Here is a 21856-nt window from a genome sequence, read left to right on the forward strand (position 1 = left end):
ATGTAACTGATGTAACTATAAAAGATCATCAATGAGCGGGGCGTTGTTTAAGTGATACATTTTTAAGTGAGAATGAAGGAGTGTGTTAAAAAGTTTATGGAAAATTAGATGAGAACAAATGTGAGGTAGTAATTTAAGAAAGATCGAAAACTTGTGAATGGAACATATAAAGGATAAACTCTCATGACATGCTCTGCATGAAAATTTTAAATACATTGTTCAAAAGACGTTACATACCATCAATTTACACTGAATGACTTTTAAATTATCTTTGCATCTTCAAAGGAGTACACCTGTGAGTTTGTAATAGCTGAAAGTATAGAATTCAATCCGGCTATCTCAAATGGCGAGGTTCATCTTACGTTGCCGTGTGGCCAAACAAAGTAAGGGAATAAGCTTGGATCCAACAATTTAAGATGGCGAATCCAGTCACTACATATGTACACATCGTCGCTTACATGGAATGGGATGTGAGAGATAAACTCAGTCCTGCCATCTCAGATGACTGGACACCTTATCCATTTAGTCCCTTGTTAAGGATCTAGAAACCAACATTTTTCTTAATAAACCTACCACTTAAAAAAATTCCCTTCTTCAAATCGTGGTGAAATCACGATTATAAAGTTTGCTAAGAGAATGATTGTGATTTTTCCCACCCTAGCACCAACAACTTTGATGTAACCTTACAACCTTTAACAGTCAAGTGCGCTTTGTAGTCACAAACAGTAAAAAAAACTTTGAAGAGCGTGCATTAAACTTTCATACATAGTGTCGAGTTTTCGTTTACTTGTGGTTTACCAGGTTTGTTAAAACAGAGATTTTTGTGTGTAATATCTTTCCATATCTTTGCATGGGCGTTGAGAACAGAGAAATCGATTATGTATGCATACAGGCGGATCCAACTACAAAATGGGTGGTTCCCAGGAACCACGCGAGTTTCGAAATAATAATGTATTGGTATAAAGAAAAAATAGAGTGTACCACTTTTAAATTAGAAAGGAACAATCCTAATTAGGATATAAGTTGTTGGTATGGTGGATAAGTCTTTAAGTTGGTTACTTACTTGAAGGTTGAAGGTCACAAGTTAAATCTATTTTACGCTACTTTTTTTAATTTCTTTTTCAATGCATCGTTTTAGAGTTTAAATCCATCTTACACTAACTTTGTTAAAATTTTTCCCGTGCAACTTCTTAGGGTTTCATAAACCAAAAGTTTTAAAAAATGATACGATTACAAACGCCGCTCTTTGCCTCTCTCCCCTCTCCACCATGATTACGCAGGCGCCACACCTCCTTCCCGTGGTAGTCCGGGCATCCGGCCAAAAAATTATATTTATATTATGTAATGATTTCAAAAGTTGAAAGACTCTTGGGGGGAGGGGTGATGGATGTGATGAAATTTCTCATCACACACCCCCATCCAATCAAATGGTGTCACATCACCAACCCCAAATCCATCACATGTGATGGTTTTTTACTAGGGGTAGTGGTGTGTGATGGATTTTTTTTGTTTCTGTTTTTTTTTTGCAATTTAAAAAAATAAAACAATATTTTACTAAAACTTAAAAAATAAAAACAATAGTTTACTAGAACATAATTGAACTTAAAAAATAGAAATAAAAAATAAAAGTTACAATAAACGTCTACTCCTCGTTTGAATCTGAAAATTCCAAACCTAAAGAACCTATAAGCTCAACTAGATCCCATCTCAACCGATGATGAATATCTTCATCCCGCAAGTCTAATTGGACATAATCGGGAACGGGAACTTGAGTCGGAGGATCCAGTACCCAATCTGGAGAAATTGCATTTTCATCTTCTTTTATTAACATATTGTGTAATATGATGCATGCATACACGTAGCTAGAGATCGTGGATTTTTTCATTGCACGAACCGGTCGATTAAGTATGCACCATCTACCTTTTAAAACACCGAAAGCTCTATCGACATCTTTTCTTGCCGATTCTTGCAACTTCTTGAACGCCTTTTCATTGGTCTCGAAAGGAAATGAAAAGGCTTTCACAAAAATAGACCATTGCGGGTAGATACCATCGACAAGATAGTAGCCACGTCTGTAATATCTCCCGTTGACAAAATACGGACAGAAAGGTGCGGTGCCATCTGTTACACTCTGAAACAACGGTGATGTGTACAGAACAGTGATGCCGTTGTTTGAGCCGGGAACACCAAAATAAGAATGCCAAATCCATAAATCATTTGACGCAACCGCTTCTAGTGAGATGGTCGGTCGTTTGATATCACCCCTAACATACGCCCCTCGCAACTCCCGTTGACAATTCCTCCATTCGATATGTGTACAGTCGATGCTACCGAACATCCCTGGAAAATGCCATCTAGCCTCGTGCACGGCGTAAAGACGTGTAATGTCGTGTCTTGTTGGTTTTCGTAGAAACTCTTTGCCATACAATTTTATAATCGAGTTACAAAAGAATTGTAGACATTCACGTGAAGTTCTCTCAGACATTTGTAAGTATTCATCGAATTGGTCGGGTGGGTTACCTGTCGCTAGTTGACGAATAGCGGATGTGCATTTTTGAAGCGCTGTAAAACTTCGTTTGCCCCTCGCGTCTTAAGATTCTTGAAACCATTCTTCGTTTGCTTCGACGTCGGCTACAATATTTAAAAATAAAGATTTCGGCAAACGAAAGCGTTCCCTAAACGTCTCGTCATTGTATTTCGGCTCCTCCACAAAATAGTCGTTCATTAGCACGTCGTGGGCATGTATACGATCACGCTCCACCACTTTTTTCTTTGGACGGCTCGGGCCTTCAAGTTCGTTATATAGCAACCGGAACCATTCGAGAATGACATCGTCCGGAGACGAAGAGCTATCGGTGTCTAAGGGAAGCAAGTAATTCGGAAATGCCATATTTTTTTGTTGTGAATGAAGGAGAAGTTTGAGAGTGTTTTTGAGTTGGATTTGGTTTTGAGTTGGATTTGGTTTATGTTTTGGTTTTGGTTTTATATTGTTTTTTTTTATTTAACCCCCCCTCCCAACGGCTACTTCCCCTCAACGGTCACTTTTTGCCTTCGAAACCCACCATCACTCAACCATGCCATCACGCACATGATACACCACCGGCGGCGGTGTTGAGTGATGCCATCACGCGTGATGGCCTTCATCACGTAGTGCCCCGGCCCCCCTAAGGAATAACTAAAAGACCATTGTATTTATATTATGTGTTTTTTTTTAGTTTCGAATAATGGTGTCTTTTTTAGTATTCTATTGTATTTTTATCATGTAATGAACCGACCTAAACCATCAAACCGACCCAATATATTTATATCTGATTCCATGAATTTGAAGCATCTTAAAGTAGTGCAACACCTGAAAAAAATTTATGGATTCGCCACTAGCATACTTATCGTATGATCTAACAACTTGTTAAGTGTTGTTGAAGATACTTCCTAAAACAGGTTTGGTATCATAAACGACAATTGGGCACCATGTTTTTGTTCTATTTGGAGATACGATTACAAAACCATTAACCACATCTTTTGGAATCGTTATAAAAAATACTAATAAACATGTAAAAAGTGAAAAGGTATGTAACAACTGCATATTTGTATAAAACATGGATAACACTCCGTAACACATGGTTTGTTTTTTTTTTCTTAATTTTCTTTGTTGTGTAAAACATGCGTAACATCTGTGTAATTCACTGACCATGTATCTTAGTATGGTCTCAACACATTCTTATATGACAATACGTTCATATTCATGAAGAAAAAAAATCCATGTAGTTTATAAGTTACAACTTGATTTAAAAGTTATTAGATTATTCGTTAAGGGGTGTTTCAAGTGCTATACGAATATACGTGCATGTAAATCCGAAAAGAGATATCGTTTTTTTGGTAAATAAAATTTATAAAAACTATTTAAAAAAAACTTAATTTTCACCATTCTATATCATAGGGGTGTGCAAATGGTTAGACCCCTATCGTAAATAATCGGGTCTCTGGTCTAGCGGTTCTTACCTGGTTTATGTAAAGAGAAAATGGTTAGATCCTCGAGGCCCGATCTGGACTCGTTTAATGATATTCTTAGGACCCAAGAACCGACAATGTTGTAAATAACCAAGTCTGATCCATGTCAGGTCTCACGCGTCTCAATAAGGATGAGATCGGTACGATCGACATCGATCCCGAAAATCCTGATCTCGAAAATCGCAAATTCTTCGTACTGATACCGAAACTCAAAACTGTGGTACCGATACTAAATTTACTCATCTCTACGTCTCACAGATCTCACAAATCTTACCTAGTTTAAGTTTACCCATACTTTAACTTTACTAATGTCGTTGTAAATAAAATCTCATATATTGAGCTAAACAATTTTGGATCCAAGAACTCATTAATTTATTTATTTTTAAATGAGGTAAATGATAGTATTAAATTAATTTATCCATAGAGTTTGGTAAATGGTATTCATGGAATGAAATAAATTAAAAAAAATAAAAAACATGGTTGAAAGATAAACCCTAATAAAGCAAAGGGAAGCATAAGCATAACAAGACAATCTTGAACATTCTTCTATCAACAAAACCCTTTCTTAATATATAGTTTCTTACAGCCTGTGCAATAAGAAATCATCATATCCATCCTTCGTTCACTAGCCGAAACATTCAATCAATGGCTGGAGGTGCTGCCAAATCTTCTAGCTCCAGCACCGGTGGCGTTCGGATCGTTGTGGCCGGTGACCGTGGCACCGGCAAATCCAGCTTGATTATCACCGCCGCCGCCGAGTCTTTTCCCACCAATGTTCCTCCTGTCCTGCCGCCTACCAGATTGCCCGAAGATATGTTCCCGGAACATGTTCCCGTTACTGTCATTGATACTTCTTCTAGGTATTATTATTATTATTATTATTATTATTATTATTATGCTGTTCAAGTGAATGGTATTAGGTTATTGGTTATTGATAAAGTTTGGTTTTTTATTATTAGGTGTAATTAATGGTGTATTTGTTGTACCCAGTAAGTATTATTAAATTGATTATAGATAATTAATTAGTAACCTTTAGATAAGTGATGTCCAATAGTCTAACTTTAAATTTGTAAGCAACCATTTTTTTTAATCTTTTGAAGTTAAGATATACTTGTTTGGAATGGTGGATGTAGAAAGACTTGATTTTTATGTGGAAATTTGTAAAGTTTGATTGATAATGTTAATCAGATGAAATTAATGGTGTATCTGTTGTAACTAGTATTGAATTGAGTAAAGATAATTGATTATTATGGCTTAGATAAATGATATTCATGAGCGGAAGCATGCAGTTTTGTAGAACTCGCTAGGCGCTAGTCGGGCGGCGGAATCTGGATTGGATTTTATATGTAAATTTTCAACTATACATATATCAATTATGTACAAATAGGGATTAACCGGTTACAAGTCGGTTGGGGTAGCGACTAGCGATTGGGATTAATCAGTGCCTAGTCGGGATTTTTACAACCATGGAAGCAGGTTAACCAAAGAATAGAAACTTACTGGCACATAATGTCATAATTACTTTCAAAATGCGTATCCAAATTGAGTACTCGCCACTTTTTATGAGGTTATAGTAGTTTTCTTGTCAAAGATCCAAAATGAAAGCGACCATTTTTTTAGTTTTTGAAGTTAAAATATACTTGTTTGGAATGGTGGATGTAAAAAGACTTGTTATTTATGTTGGTTTTATGTGGAAATTTGTAAAGTTTGAATGATGTGTTGTTTTATTACAGTTTGGAGAACAGAGGAAAGCTTGCTGATGAATTGAAGAGAGCGGATGCGGTTGTTCTTACCTATGCGTGTGATGAGCCTTCTACACTTGACCGGTTGAGTACTTTCTGGCTTCCTGAACTCAGACGATTAGAGGTATTCCTTATCAGTTGTTTAGTATAGTTATCACATTATTGATTTCTGTGAGAGCCTTACTCTTAATATCTCAGCAATTGCTTGAAATAATCTTTATTTAATATTATTAGTTCTTTTTATGTTTCGTGTTTGAGCTTTGTACTAAAATGATATATATACACCTGTACAGGTAAAGGTCCCTGTTATAGTGGCGGGGTGTAAGTTGGATTTAAGGGACGAGCAACAAGCAGTTAGTTTGGAGCTGGTGATGTCACCCATAATGCAACAGTTCAGGGAGATTGAAACTTGTATTGAATGCTCAGCATACAAACATATTCAGGTAATACTTAATCTTTTAAGTTCTGAGCTTTTCTTTGTAGTTTACTATTGTCATGTTCACTTCCGAGTCTTATAATATTTTGTTATAATTTTAGATCCCTGAGGTATTTTACTATGCTCAAAAAGCCGTACTTCATCCAACCGCCCCGCTATTTGACCAAGAGGCACAAACTTTAAAACCTAGATGCGTGAGGGCTTTAAAGAGGATATTTATTCTCTGCGATCATGATAGAGATGGTGCCTTAAGTGATGCTGAGTTGAATGACTTCCAGGTTTCTATTTCTGAATTTTTATTTTTTAAATGATTAGTGAAGAAATATTCATATTATTGTGTGATTCTAAACAGGTCAAATGCTTTAATGCTCCATTGCAACCTTCAGAAATCGTGGGTGTGAAAAGAGTTGTGCAAGAGAAACTGCCTGAAGGAGTCAATGAAAATGGTCTAACATTGACGGGATTTCTTTTTCTTCACGCACTGTTTATTGAAAAAGGACGTTTAGAGACAACATGGACTGTTTTACGAAGATACGGTTACAATAATGATATAAGACTTGGTGATGATCAGTTGCTGGCTCCAATTAAAAGAATTCCTGATCAGGTAAATGATTATAGTTTTATATTTATTTTGGCAAATGATATAATGTTTTTTTCTACTTTTGTAGAGTGTGGAGCTGACGAGCGAAGCTGTGGAATTTCTGAGAGGAGTTTTTGCCTTGTTTGACAGCGATGGTGTAAGTTATATCAGAATTCAGTTTCAGATATGATTTTAGAATTAATTTTTTATATACCCTTCTCATAAATTAAAATTCTGTGTTATCCTTCTAAATATTATAATATAAAATATTGTACTCAAACCATTCTGTATTAAGAGAAAATTAGTTATTTATAATAGCCTGTTCACTAAATAATCAAATAGTACAACTGATATTATTTATTACACTATGGAGTGTGTAAGTACGTTTTGCTTGTTTTTGAAAGGGTAAATATGATATTATGAGATTTAAGGGTATATATGAAGTTTTTAGCTTTTAAAAGGATATGCATGAAATCGACTCATTAAATCAATTAAGTAGATTGAAAATATATCTATTTTTGATAACCAGGATGGGGCTCTAAATGCGCATGAGCTTGAGGACCTTTTTTCTACTGCACCAGAAAGGTATTGTAGTTTCTTAAAAAACAACATGATTCTTTCATTATTGTTGTTGTACTTATTATTTTTGTGGTTACGTTACAGTCCTTGGAGTGAAGCTCCATATGCAAATGCTGCAGAAAAAAACGCATTGGGAGGATTATCGCTTGATGGATTTTTGTCAGAGGCATGCTAATATCTCTACTTAACTAATACTAATCTGTTTTTTCATATTTATTAATTGTTTTGGTGGGATGCAGTGGGCTTTTATGACACTTTTAGATCCAGTACTGAGTGTTGAGAACCTCATATACATCGGGTATGCTGGTGATCCTTCATCTGCAGTAAGAGTTACCCGATAAAGACGTGTTGACCGCAAGAAGCAAAGCTCCGACCGAAATGTCTTTCAGTGTTTCGTTTTTGGGCCAAAAGAGGCCGGAAAATCTTCACTGTTGCATTCTTTTATTGGAAGGTATTTTGTCTAAACTACATACTTGTTTTAGAAAACGGGTCAAAACAAATAAAATGATTCAAGAGGTTTTATGCATTGAAATTACAATTTGGGTGACTTTTGAGTTTCGACCTTTTTCATTTTAAGCTATCTTTTTGACTTTTGGCCCGTTTGTAAGTAATAGGTGTTTTGACATTTTTAGTATCTGTCTGCTAATAATTTCTTGACATTCTTTTTTTATGGTTTGACATCAGGCAGTTTTCTGAGGTTTATACACCAACTGAGGAACGATATGCAGTTAATACTGTTGATCAGCCTGATGTAAGTACATATTTCCAACTTTGTTTCTGCCATTTTTCTTATGTATTTAAATTAATGCTTGTTTAATCATATTTTGTATTAGCTTTTTGTAAAATTTTGATAATTTTGGATAAATATGATTAAACAAACTGTTTTGACCTGCTATCCTACATTATTAGTAAAAATCAATTCGTTTTGCCACTTTTACATTTTTTGTTTGTTATTTTGTGCTTTAATTGGACTTTATTTCTCATTAACTTGGTGTCAGGGAACAAAGAAAACTTTGATTTTGAGGGAGATACCCGAAGATGCTATTGGAAAATTGCTTGTCAATAAGGATGCTTTGGCAACCTGTGACATTGCAGTTTTTGTCCATGACAGGTAACTAACTGTTGTCACTATCCTTTAAATATGGTAGTTTGAGTCTTTTGAGGTTTATATATTTATTTATTATCTTAAATTTGTAGCTCAAACGCGTCTTCATGGACAAGAGCAACAGAGTTACTTGTTCAAGTTGCTAGTCACGGGGAGTCTACTGGATATGAGGTTCCTTGTCTTATTGTTGCAGCTAAAGATGACCTTGAACCTTATCCAACTGCAATACAAGATTCTACAAGGGTATATTTTTGTGATTTCATATCAAATTAATAAATTATTTAATGAGCTAGTTATTTGTTTGTGCAGGTGAGCCAAGATATGGGGATAGAGGCTCCAATACCTATAAGCACAAAATTGGGAGACTTTAATAATGTATTTAGAAGAATTGTGAGAGCAGCAGAGCACCCTCATTTGAGCATACCTGAAACCGAAGCTGGAAAAAGTCGAAAACAGTACCATAGGGTTCTTAACCGTTCCCTAATGGTTGTTTCAGGTATTTATCATCACTTATTTTAGCTGAATTTATAGATAAATACCCTTAAAATGATGATATACTGAATTTGTTGGTTTATGTGTTTGCAGTGGGCGCTGCAGTTGCAATTGTTGGACTAGCTGCATACCGTGTTTATGCAACAAGGAAGAACACTTCATCTTAAAAATCGTCCCCATAAACATTGGTTTACGGTTTTCGTTTGTTGGATTCTGATATATTTCTTATCAACAGTATGTGTAAAGAACATGTTCCTGACTCGTTGAGACGGTCTTTGCTTTTAGAGGTCATTTTATTTTAAATCAAATTGGTACCTTCTCATCACATAAAAGGATGTAACAACTTTGTTTTTAATTTCAAAATTTTTATTGCTTGTTGTAATCCAGGTTTAGAATTGTGTTGGTCAGCTTCGTGTTGTTGTTTTTGACGTTGGTGACTTGGTGTTATTAGAATCGAGTACTGAACAACCTGATTTTATTTTGTACAAATTCGACTTTTATCGTTATGCGATTCTATAACAAACTTAACATAGTTCTTGACTGTGCTCTTTTGTGTAGAAAGACTTGGTGTGCAAAACATGAGTTGATATTGGTACTATAAATACCCTAATATATTAATGCTCTATAGGAATGGTATGGGTGAACTTGGTATATGAGTTACCATACAGATCAACATACATACAACCTCTATCTTGGACTGACTCGTTTATTGAACCTAAAAGTACTAGTGGAGCTCCCAGAAGACAGGTTGTGCACTATAGGAATCAGCGACTGCACTACATCCGTCATCAAAGGCCGATAATCAGCTTCCGTTTGCACACACATGGCTGCAATAGCCGCTATCTGCATATAAATACCTCAATTTTATAGGATTTGAAAACTTGGTTGAAACATAAACTAGTTAATGGAGGCAGTTAAGTATAGTCACCCAAAGTGTTATTTGATTAATACAGATGACAATTAGACCCGATGTGATCAATGTTAAAAATTACTCGTTTTGATATGTAACCAAAAAATTATTGACCCCCCGGTGTGGTCATCGCTAATAGTCATAATTATACACATCTCAAACCAAACTAACCTGGATTAGATCCTTTCTCCAAAACTGACCAAGTAGATTTGGATCAACCATCTCCTCAACTGCGGCTCTATTTGTTAATCTCGGAAGAGCCTAAGGAGTTAAGTAGGATCAAACAAGCTTAGCTAAACCACATAAAGTGAAATAAACCAACCATGCACAATTTTATGCTTTTTAAGATATTTACACATTCGTTATTGTTCAGAGGTGGATCCACCTCTTTTCGATTGTTGGACCCCACCTCTATACATACACAATATTGTCATAACTCACTACGGCGTTGTCTGTGCACCTGCATACACAAACAAATGAGCATACTTACCCATGAGACAAGGACATGCTCTCCAGGTGGGCGGTTAGTGTCAATAGGCACACGCCCTGTTAAAAGCTCTAGCAAAACAACACCGTAGCTATAGACATCTGACTTGGTTGTAAGTTTTCCAGTCGAAGCGTACCTGATATTGGGCAAGAATGATATGATTATTGGTTACTTCAAATGAGGTAATTGGATCGTAACAAAAAAATCTAAGGCTAAATTGTATTTGTAATAATGTATAAAACCTCTTATGACTATATTTCAAAAGTTAGATTATTAAAAAAATATAGTTATACTAATCATATATGATTTACTACTTTATTCCATTCCATTTTGACCCCTTCCCGCTAAGCCTATTTTGTCACCGTAAAGTGTTTCAAGTCAAACCAACTGGACATATGTAAATAAAGAGATGAATAACTCACTCGGGTGCCAAATATCCGGTAGTTCCCAAAACACGAGTCGAAATCATGCCATTTGGCTTGTCCGATCCAATCTTGGCCAACCCAAAATCCGACACTTTTCCACGTAAGTTTTCGTCCAACAAAATATTGCTAGATTTAAAATCTCGGTATATAACCGATGGGACAGTCAGCTCATGGAGAAACTCAAGGGCCCGTGCACAATCAAGCGCGATTCTCAATCGGATTCCCCAATTCAACACCTGTGATTGACCGTCATGAAGGTGCAAATGGTCATGAAGTGTACCATTTGGCATGTACTCAAATACAAGCAGCCTGTGTTGATTATCAGCACAATATCCAAGAAGATCCACCAAGTACGGACAATGCAAACGACTTAATAAATCCACCTACATATATAACCGTCTTATTTATCACAGCTAAAACAAAATTAATATCTTATAATGTTTTACCGTCATCTTTTCTTTATATAAAAATAATTATGTATAGTAAATACCTCGGACCGAAATGCTCGCTCTCCTTGCTTGCCTTCCTTACGAAGCATTTTAATAGCGGAAAGGGTGCCATCACGCAGCGTACCACGATAGACATTCCCGAAACCGCCCTTGCCCGCAAGGTTAGCTTCGTTGAAGTCGTCGGTAGCTAATTGCAACTCTTTATATGTGAATACTTGTACCCCTTTAGATGTTGCTGATGGCATGTTGCATGGGCTTCCTCCATTAATACATCCACTCTTCATATCTAACCTCCCTACAACAAATTAAATAAAAATATTAATTACATAATAATTGTATATAAAGATTCAGCTAGTTAATTGTAGTTTATGTTAAAGAGATTCATTATTATATTTATATATTTTACATTTATAATTATTTTGTATAAAAACATTCTTAAATGTCACATTAAGTAAATTCTTTAAAAAAACAAAAGAAAATTCTCTAAAATGTTCTGATTTTTTGGAACCATTTATTAATGTTATAAAGATTTAAAATAGTGATATTATTTTAATTCTCTCTAGCTAGTCAAGTCCCGTATCGATAATCAAACACGAACTAAACGAATAACCCTCGTTTATATTAATCAGAAAACATCACTCAAAAGACTGATTACAAACCCTCAAACCCTAACTCGGTTACACCTCACACATCACCCAATCTATAATGTCGAACCGTGACATGTTTATATAGGACTAACCTAACTTGTTATCAAAGACATTACCTATTATAATTACAATACAATTAGGAAACATGCTATAATTATGAAACATGACCAACTATGACCAGCTTGTCAACATTGGTCTCTCAAGTTTACCGACTTGTGACTTAGAGTCTGAAATTACTTCCAACAGCTAGTTATTCTATTAGTTGAGTATTTTTTTCTTTAATGACGTTAGTCTGGCTGGCATGTGCCCCAAGTTACCCGAGTTCGAATCCTTTTACAGTGTTTTTTTTAGAATCAAACCCGGGGCCTCTAGGAAACCTTACAGAAAACCCTGGCCATCCGAGCAAGCTCGTAATGGCTCTATTCTATTAGTTTAGTTTACCTGAGGCACCATTCATTGTTATGAATCTATGAGCAACGAACATGCAGCTTTTGCCGCTGTTATTGTTTCCATTTGGATTAGAAGACTTTACACGACGGAGCAATGCTACGATTATAGTAATTGCAATGAGTAAAATGATGATGACAACGAGAGCTGTCACCACAAGGATGGTGGTTTCCGGTAGACTCTGGTGGTGGTCCAAATGTTTCCGGTGGGTGTTGCTTTTGTCCATAATTACGAGTCACGAAAACCAAAGATGATAGATAGGATAGAGAGATAAAGCTAGGGAGTTGAATGTTTTATACGGGTACACCATTTAATGAATAAAATATAACTATATGTTTTTTTTAAGTTATAAACGTCTATGCATCTTAAATTCGTATGTATCTTATAGTTATTGTTTTATTTAAAAAAAAAAATTAAAATAAACATGTGAAATACAACACCATCCAACGAAAACAAAAACACGAACATGTCTAACTAGATCATACAATTTAAGTCAATCTTTTCACCTTAAAGAACGAAACCCGTCAGATTAGACCACCCGTAGTGGTGCGTTGTGGATTGCGTTTTGGAGGATAACGCGGGGTACACCGCCCCCCTGCGTTTTGCGTTTTTTTTGGAACGTTATGGCTAAAACGCTAGAAATGGCACACAAATAAAAAAAAGAGCCGTTGGGGACATTGGAGCCGTTGGGTTTTTAAAAAAAAAAATTATATTAATTATATTTATACTATATAAACAAACCAAACTCATTTTTTAACACATTTCTTCCACTTCTATACCAATTATATCTTATACTCAAATATTTCTACCATCATGTTTCCAAACAACCAAAATATTATCGGTTTCGGTCAATATGCCCGTCAAGGCAACCAAAATCCACAACCGAACCAATCTACCGCCCCGACGCCAACCGTACCCGTCCCGCATATGTATGACCCGCAAATAGCCGCGTACTTTGCATTTCTACAAAACTCTATGCCAAATGCGGTGCCCGATTTCCAAAACCCAACGACAAACATTTTTGCCGGTTCGGGTTCCCAACCCGTCCCGGAGACCCAACCCGAGGTTGAGTTCGCGCCGGAGACACAACCCGTCCCGGAGACCGTAGGCGGTTCGAGCCAACGCGGACGTCCGAGAAAACACGGAAAGAAGGCCGCCGGCGAACCTCGGGTTAAAAAGACGGTGATCCAGTGGAGTATCGACGAGTGCGTACTATGTGCTCGTGCTTGGTGCGCGATATCGGAAGATGCCAAATGCGGTAGGTTTTTAAAATACATATATATTTTTTAAATTTCTTATAACAAACATTAAACTTGTAATGTTTTTATTTTTTTTAGCGAACTATCAAAAAATGGGGTATTTTGGCACAAAGTTATAGAGTTGTTCCACGCGCTTGGCGGGGACTCATGTCGAGAAAAAGATTCATTACTGTCGAAATTGGGCGACATAAACACCAAATGCTTGGCTTTTCATACGGTTTACTCTCGGCTGAATCGACATAGGAGTAGCGGTGTCTCGGACGCGGAAGTCATGTAAAACGCGTTGACAGAGTATCAACATAAGGTCGGGGGACCCTTCAACTACTTTGGCATTTGGAAAGAACAGTTGAGGTTTCACCCAAAATGGGGCATGGTGTTGGATGCCGAAACCGAAGCCGAAGATGGTCCGCGTAAAAAAAAATCTCAAACATCGTCTTCGGTTGATCCAGACACGCCCCGTTCCGACGCTCGAAACTTCAACCTAAGCGATAACGACGCCGTGAAAACTACCGAGATGGCTCGGCCGGGGGGTAGAAGAAGCAAGGCCAAGGGAAGGGGGAAAGGGGTCGCTTCGTCGTCGGCAACGAGTTCAAATCCCGAATTGGAAAGTCAATTCAAAGAAATGAACTCTTGACTCCAAGCTTTACACGACCTTGGAACCCAACGACTTAAAGTAAATTTGGACGCCGTCGACCTACTTAGAAGGAATGATATGGACAAAGACATCGAGGTTTTATCAAATGAGCTATCCAAAGACGACCCGATAGTCCAATCTCTAAAAGCCACTCGACGAGCGAAAATTTTAGAAAAATATAAGTTTTAGTTTTATTAGTTATTTATGTATTTTTTTTAATTTGATGTATTTTTTTAATTTAGTTTTTATTTAGAAGTTTAATGTATTATGTTAATTTATTTAAATGATTTAGTATTTAAAAAAACAAATAAAATTAATAATGATTGGGCGCCACGTGATGCATAATGCATGAGGGTGGAGAGTTATGACTACAGCCTGATTTTGTAAAAAACAATAACTCTGACTGGGCGCCACGTGGCGCATAATGCCTGGTAGTGAAGCTTTATGACTACACATGGTCTTAGAGGGGAATGAGCATTCATGGGTACTACCCATTCACCGGCCAATCATACATCGTTATATCATTTCTACCCTCAAGTACCCACAAACCAGAAAATAACTTGAAACACTTATCCATAAGTACCTTAAAACTTTTTTTGTAACATATGTAAATTGATTATTAATGATTATTTTAATTTCTTCAAAAGTCTTCAAACAATCACATAAAAACACACGGTAAACCTTTACCACAAATTGTAATTTGACAAACTATCCATATAGTTAGAGGTGGGTTTGCCATGTGGTAAACTACCCATAACTCTTACCCACACTAGTGCCCCGGCCCCAAGGCTTTAACCTCTTTCGTCAACTTGGCTAAAGAGTTTAGTCCGTGATCACGTATTAGGACATAATAAATGAAATGTAAGTCTATTAGAGCTAGATCACGACACATGAACTTTTTAAACGAATATTATGATGACTCATTGAACGAGAATTACACATTGCATCTACATTATGCGTAATTTCGACCAAGAGTTATCATATTCACTCGATTAGTTATATTTGTCGTGGCCAAGTTATCCACTTGTTCCTAAGTGAGACACATAATTGTTTTATATATGAAAAAATAAAATCAATGTTAGATGAAAAAAATACGCATTATAATTTTGTTAGTTAGTTAGTATTTATTTCCATTGTTTTTTCAATCATATGGTATTAAAAAGATTTATCATTGTTGTACATAAAACGGTTTTGGCTTTAGTTTTTATTCCCTCAAAATTCAAGCATTACATGGGTAATTTTTGCTACACCTTTTACAGATAAAGCGATTTACATTAGATTTACATTATTATAAAACTTTACAAATAAACATGAGTATTCCCTACATGGGGGGTCATGACCTGTCAGGCACTTGATCCTTGCAAGTATCTGTGTGTTTCATTTTGTCTCTTGCTTTGTTTCAGTATCATGTAATGTCTTGGTCGTGCTTGTAAGTTTACTCCACAAATATTGCTATGAATGTACTTTATTCATTAAAACTTGTACATATTTAATTATTTGTTGTGTCCTCATGTTCCACTGTATCATATACTAAATATAAATTGTGTTTTATCCAATGGATCTATTAAATTGCTAGCAAATGTGTTGTCTCAAAAGGAAATGGCATACCTTGGTATTATAGTATTTAAATTCGTATATCATATTATTTGATTATTACTAACTTTATAGATGGCGTTATTATCATAACTCGTATCTAATGCATTATACTGAAAAAAGAAAAATCGAACAATTAACCGTAATTAATCAAAACCGACATTCAACCGACCTACAATTAATTGACCATGCAGTTGTAGTTATGGTTAATCAATCTTCAATAACCGAAGCTCGTTTATGATTATGGTTAATCTCGATAAGCAAACCGAACTGACTATGCATACCCTTGGTAATTGGTTGTAAGTTATGTAGGAATTATATTAAATTTTATGACAACTTTTATATCAAAATGTTTACTAACATCTCATGAAATCTGTCATCGTTGATAGAATATTGACTTTCAGGACTGTGGATGTAAAAGTTGTGGCGGTGGGGGTACCCTATATTCCTTGGATCCAATGAATTCCTTTGCAAATGGATGTAGTCTAAGGTCCATCTAATTTTTATGGCCACAACATTATCATAGTGCAACTTATTAAATGGAATCACATATGGTGTAATGAATGAAAAACCGGTCTAGTTGTTAGCGGAAAGGATTTTGTTAAGTCGATCGGTACATGTATCAGGTTTGGGTACATGTATGGTATATATACTGGTACGTGTGTAAGTACGAGTACGGGTATATGTGTAAGAAAAGGGATATATAATTAGTTATGTATGCCTCTAAATCAAACCTTTATATTTGAAATCACCAAAATCACAGCTTTGGATAGACTTTCGTTTAAATTGTCATTTTTCAACCCGTAATCGTAGCATCCTAACTTTCGTGTGGAGAAGTGTTGCTACTTGATCATAGATACATTCGCTTACTGAGTAAGTAAATTACTTGAGATATCGATGAATAATCATTAAAGAACCTAAAAATACTTTTTAACTAATTCAAGCAAGGTCAAAAAAATCTACACCGTTAACAAATGATGGAACTTACTCACTGTTCACAGTGTTTAAACGAAAGAAATTTGACTAAAGTTTTTATTTTGTAAAATGATGGAACAAATGAGTTTTTTAATACTTTATGTTGGCACAAATGATTTATAAAATCCTTTTTCCTTTTAAGGTGCAAAGTGCAATTTCTGTTTGTTCCATCCCACATCGCTGGAAAGTGGAAATGAACGTACTTTTATAAGAAGAACAAGGAGCTTTGAAAGCATGACTTTACTTGAGCAGGATCTGTTCTATAGGCTCATATCTCTTTATATCCATGTTTGTTTGATGAACCGAAACCGAGAGAGTGATTAACAGAGCTTATGGTTCTGACCATGGCTCATTAGGAGATCGTTGCTAGCTCAACTATTGAGTCCTACCATGGTTACACTGTTGTCTGACAGACAAATTCTCATTTTTGTACCTAACTCCGCGAAACCAAGCTTTTCGAGGTTATACTTTGCGCTATAACCAAGATATTAACTAAAATTAAAACTTTTATAGAATGCCTCCGCTATCAGCTCGCCATCTCAAGAAGAAAGAAGCCGCGCGCAGACGCTCGCAGCAACGTTCCCAGGAAATGGCCGCCGCAATAGCCCAAGCTTTGAGCCAAAACAATACCAACACCTCTGGTTACAACATTAAATCCTTTAACGCGGGTAACCCTCCAAAGTTCACAGGTCTTGAAGGAGCCACCGTGATGCTCCAGTGGCTTGAGAAAATAGAAAACACTTTCCTCCACACCCAATGCCCCTCAGACAGACGAACCCTGTATGCTTCCAGTGTCCTGGAATCTAGAGCGCTTACATGGTGGAATGGAGTAGCTCATGCGCGTGGCGCAGAAACTGCTTCTAGCATGCCCTGGGAGGAATTCAAAGAAATTCTGGCGCGAGAATTCTGCCCTCCCAACGAAGTTAAGCGCCTGGAGGAAGAATTTTGGAATCTTAAGCAGTACAGCGGTGAAGCGCGCGAGTACGCGACGCGTTTCCATGAACTAAGCCTGCTTGTCCCTCACCTTGTTACCCCTTCCCGCCGAGCCATAGAGAAATTCCTTGAGGGTCTCCCCATGGAAATTCAAGATTCTGTATGGGCCAGAAACCCAGTAACCCTCTCTGACGCCATCGAGTTGGCCGCTGTGCTCAGCGACAACCATGTCAGAGCAGGAACCCTGTTCCTGCGGGGAACAGAAAAGACCAAACCCACCAAGACTGCCCCTGAACCAACAGAAACCAAACCTGAACCCTCGAACCGTAACAACCTCAAGCGCAGGCGCAAGGCCTATGCGCTTACCAACCCGCCCGTTGTCCAGCAACCCACCTACCAACACCCAGTTTATGCGCCTAACCCTCTGTCAGCCTACCCAACACCTCCTGTAGTCCACAACTATGCCTTAACCAATCCAGCACTCCCTGCCCCGCCAACTAAGAAACCTTACACAGGAAACCATCCCTTTTGCCCAACCTGTAGATTTCACCACCCAACCCAAACCCCGTGTCGACTTTGTACCCGATGTGGCCGCGCTGGTCACCTTGCAGAAAACTGTAGAGTCCTTCCCGCCAATCCAATTGCGCCAACACCACCAGTCTACCCGCAGAACCCACAACCAACCTACCAAAACCCACGACCCAGATCGTGCTTTAACTGCGGTGATCCCAGTCATTTCCGGAACGCGTGCCCGAGACTACAAGTGCAAATCACACAAGCGAATCCGGTGAACCAGATTTCAAACCAAGTGACGTGCGGACGAGCTTTTAACATAACCGCGCACCAAGCGCAAGCGAATAATGACGTAGTTAATGGTACATTTTTGCTTAACGGATTTTATGCTTCTATACTTTTTGATACTGGCGCCGATCGAAGTTTTATCTCTCGCGCCTTTGAGCAGAAGCTTGCGCGACCGCGCGATAACTTAAAAGAAGATTTTTCAGTTGAATTGGCTAATGGCGAAACTGTTTTAATTAACTCTGTGATTAAAAATTGCACGCTTAACCTTAACGGAAACGATTTTCTGATCGACCTCATCCCCATGCCTCTTGGAAGCTTTGATGTTATCATTGGTATGGACTGGCTTACGCATAATCGCGCCGAAGTTATTTGCGCCAAGAAGTTGATTCGCATACCTCGAGAAAATGGTGATCTTCACATCTACGGCGAAAAACCCTCCCGCGGTCTTAAACTTATGTCTTGCGCCGAAGCCCGAAGACTCATGCGGAAAAGGTGTATTGCATTCTTAGCCCATGTGGTTAAACCCGATGAAGGAAAGAAGAAGCTTCGCGATATCCCTGTTGTGCGTGATTTTCCTGAAGTTTTTCCTGATGATCTTCCTGGTATCCCTCCCGCTCGTGAAGTCGAGTTCCGTATTGATCTTGTCCCTGGTGCTTCCCCCGTAGCTAAATCTCCTTACCGTCTTGCGCCCGCTGAGATGCAAGAATTGGCAAGCCAACTTCAAGAGTTGACTGCTAAAGGATTCATTCGCCCTAGCTCTTCGCCCTGGGGTGCTCCGGTGTTGTTCGTTAAAAAGAAAGATGGTTCGTTTCGCATGTGTATCGATTACCGCGAGTTGAACAAACTCACCATTAAGAACCGGTATCCCTTACCGCGTATTGACGACCTCTTTGATCAACTCCAAGGTGCCTCTTGTTTCTCCAAGATTGATCTCCGCTCTGGCTATCACCAGTTGCGCATCCGCGATGAAGATGTTCCGAAGACTGCTTTTCGAACTCGTTATGGCCATTTTGAATTCTTGGTCATGTCCTTCGGTTTAACCAACGCACCCGCCGTTTTCATGGATCTAATGAATCGGGTGTGTAGGCCTTTCTTGGATAAATTCGTGATCGTGTTTATCGATGATGTTCTGGTGTATTCTAAGACCAAGGCCGAGCATGAGCAACATCTTCGGTTGGTGTTGCAAAAGCTTCGAACCGAGCAGCTCTATGCTAAGCTTTCCAAGTGTGAATTCTGGTCTGATGAAGTACAGTTTCTTGGTCATGTTGTTAACAAGATGGGTATTCATGTCGACCCATCCAAGATTGAAGCAATCAAGAACTGGATTATGCCATCCTCTCCTTCCGAGATCCGTTCCTTTCTGGGCTTAGCTGGTTATTACCGGCGCTTCATTTCGAACTTCTCAAAGATCGCATTGCCTTTAACAGCTCTAACGCACAAAGGTGAACCGTATATTTGGGGCTCGAAGCAAGAAGAAGCCTTTCTATCGCTCAAGCGATTGTTGTGTGAAGCTCCTGTTCTTGCGCTACCTGAGGGTAATGATGATTTTGTAGTGTATTGCGATGCATCCAACCAAGGTCTCGGTTGTGTTCTTATGCAACGAGGCAAGGTTATCGCTTACGCATCAAGGCAACTTAAGGTTCATGAAAAGAATTATACAACTCACGACCTCGAACTTGGTGCAGTTGTTTTTGCCTTGAAGATCTGGAGACACTACCTTTATGGTACTAAGTGTATCCTCTACACTGACCATAAAAGCCTTCAGCATATCTTTGATCAAAAGGAACTCAACATGAGGCAACGCCGATGGAACGAACTCATTAGCGATTACGATTGTGAGATCCGGTATCATCCTGGTAAGGCTAATGTGGTAGCCGATGCGCTCAGCCGAAAACCCTGCCAGCTTAACTGTATCTTGCCGCGCACCCAGCTTCACTTTGCGCCATTTCAAAGCAACCTTGAATCGCGTATTCGTGACGCGCAGCGCGCATCCATCAGTAATGGTAACCTTCGCGCCGAGTTAGCGTGTGGCGCGGAAGCGCACTTTGTCCCTAATCTGAGTGGAATTCTCTGCTATCTTAATCGCATCTGGATTCCCTTTGATGAGAATCTTCGCGCTGATATCCTGAGTGAAGCGCACAAATCTCGATATTCCGTTCATCCTGGCGCCGATAAAATGTACAAGGATTTGTGCATTACTTATTGGTGGCCCGGTATGAAAAAGGATATTGCTGTGTTCGTAGCTAAATGCCTGACTTGTTCTAAGGTAAAAGCTGAACACCAACGCCCATCTGGTTTGCTCGAACAACCAGAAATTCCTACGTGGAAATGGGAATGTGTAGCGATGGACTTCATTACCAAGTTACCTTTGACAGCAAGCAAACATGATAGCATTTGGGTAATAGTGGATCGTTTGACTAAGTCTGCTCACTTTCTGCCCATTCGTGAAAACTACCGTGTTGAGCAGCTCGCGCAGCTTTATGTCAAGGAAATTGTCTGCCGCCATGGTACTCCTTTGAGCATCATATCCGATCGCGATGGCCGTTTTATATCTCGCTTTTGGAAATCTCTCCAATCTGCGCTAGGAACTCGCTTGGACATGAGTACGGCATATCATCCCCAGACTGACGGTCAGTCTGAGCGAACTATTCAAACTCTTGAGGATATGCTCCGATCTTGTGTTCTTGATTTTGGAGGTAATTGGGATTCACACCTGCCTTTGATTGAGTTCTCTTATAATAACAGCTATCATTCCAGTATCGGTATGGCCCCATTTGAAGCACTTTACGGTCGTAAGTGCCGCTCCCCGATTTGTTGGGACGAAGTGGGAGAAGCTCAAATCACAGGACCCGAACTTGTTCAAGAGACAACCGATAAAATCTCCAAGATCCGTGATCATCTGCTGACTGCCAGAAGCCGACAGAAGAGTTACGCAGATCGTAGGCGGAAGCCTCTCGAATTTCAAGTTGGTGATCTTGTTCTCCTCAAAGTGTCGCCCTGGAAGGGTGTTGTCCGCTTTGGGAAGAAAGGTAAGCTTGCTCCTCGTTATGTTGGTCCATTCAAGATTCTCGCGCGTGTAGGAAAAGTTGCCTACAGACTTGACCTGCCGCCCGCGCTCAGTAACGTGCATCCAACGTTCCATGTATCCAATCTCAAGAAGTGTTTAGCTGACGAGAACCTTCACATTCCACTTGATGAAGTTCAAGTTGATGAATCTATGCATTTCGTGGAGAAGCCTGTTGAGATTATGGATCGCGAGGTAAAGCAAACCAAGCGCAGTCGTATCCCTATCGTGAAAGTTCGCTGGGAATCCAAGCGCGGAGCCGAGTTTACATGGGAAAGGGAAGATCAAAT

General features: G+C 38.5%; 1 protein-coding gene and 1 pseudogene across 2 annotated transcripts; one reads left to right on the top strand and one right to left on the bottom strand.

Annotated features, from left to right (window-relative positions):
* Positions 1-4649: 4649 nt before the first annotated feature.
* Positions 4650-9324, top strand: LOC143543854 (mitochondrial Rho GTPase 1-like; annotated as a pseudogene). Its single transcript, XR_013137153.1, has 14 exons — positions 4650-4868; positions 5742-5874; positions 6044-6193; positions 6288-6464; positions 6539-6790; positions 6855-6923; positions 7296-7351; positions 7430-7511; positions 7585-7796; positions 8030-8096; positions 8344-8456; positions 8543-8693; positions 8760-8946; positions 9036-9324. The product of XR_013137153.1 is annotated as a mitochondrial Rho GTPase 1-like (transcript).
* A 211-nt stretch (positions 9325-9535) lies between these two features.
* LOC143543851 (putative serine/threonine-protein kinase PBL7) lies at positions 9536-12533 on the bottom strand. Its single transcript, XM_077036082.1, has 6 exons — positions 12302-12533; positions 11255-11508; positions 10762-11147; positions 10343-10475; positions 10024-10113; positions 9536-9785 (listed from the first exon to the last, which is right to left on the bottom strand). The coding sequence occupies exons 1-6, from the start codon at positions 12531-12533 to the stop codon at positions 9630-9632; spliced, it is 1251 nt and encodes a 416-aa protein (XP_076892197.1). The 3' UTR covers positions 9536-9629.
* Between the last annotated feature and the right edge of the window lie 9323 nt (positions 12534-21856).

Source organism: Bidens hawaiensis, unplaced genomic scaffold (genome assembly GCF_021521415.1).
Source record: "Bidens hawaiensis isolate Kalapana, Puna unplaced genomic scaffold, B.hawaiensis_p1.1 tig00013327_1, whole genome shotgun sequence".
In the NCBI taxonomy this organism is placed as follows: domain Eukaryota; kingdom Viridiplantae; phylum Streptophyta; class Magnoliopsida; order Asterales; family Asteraceae; genus Bidens; species Bidens hawaiensis.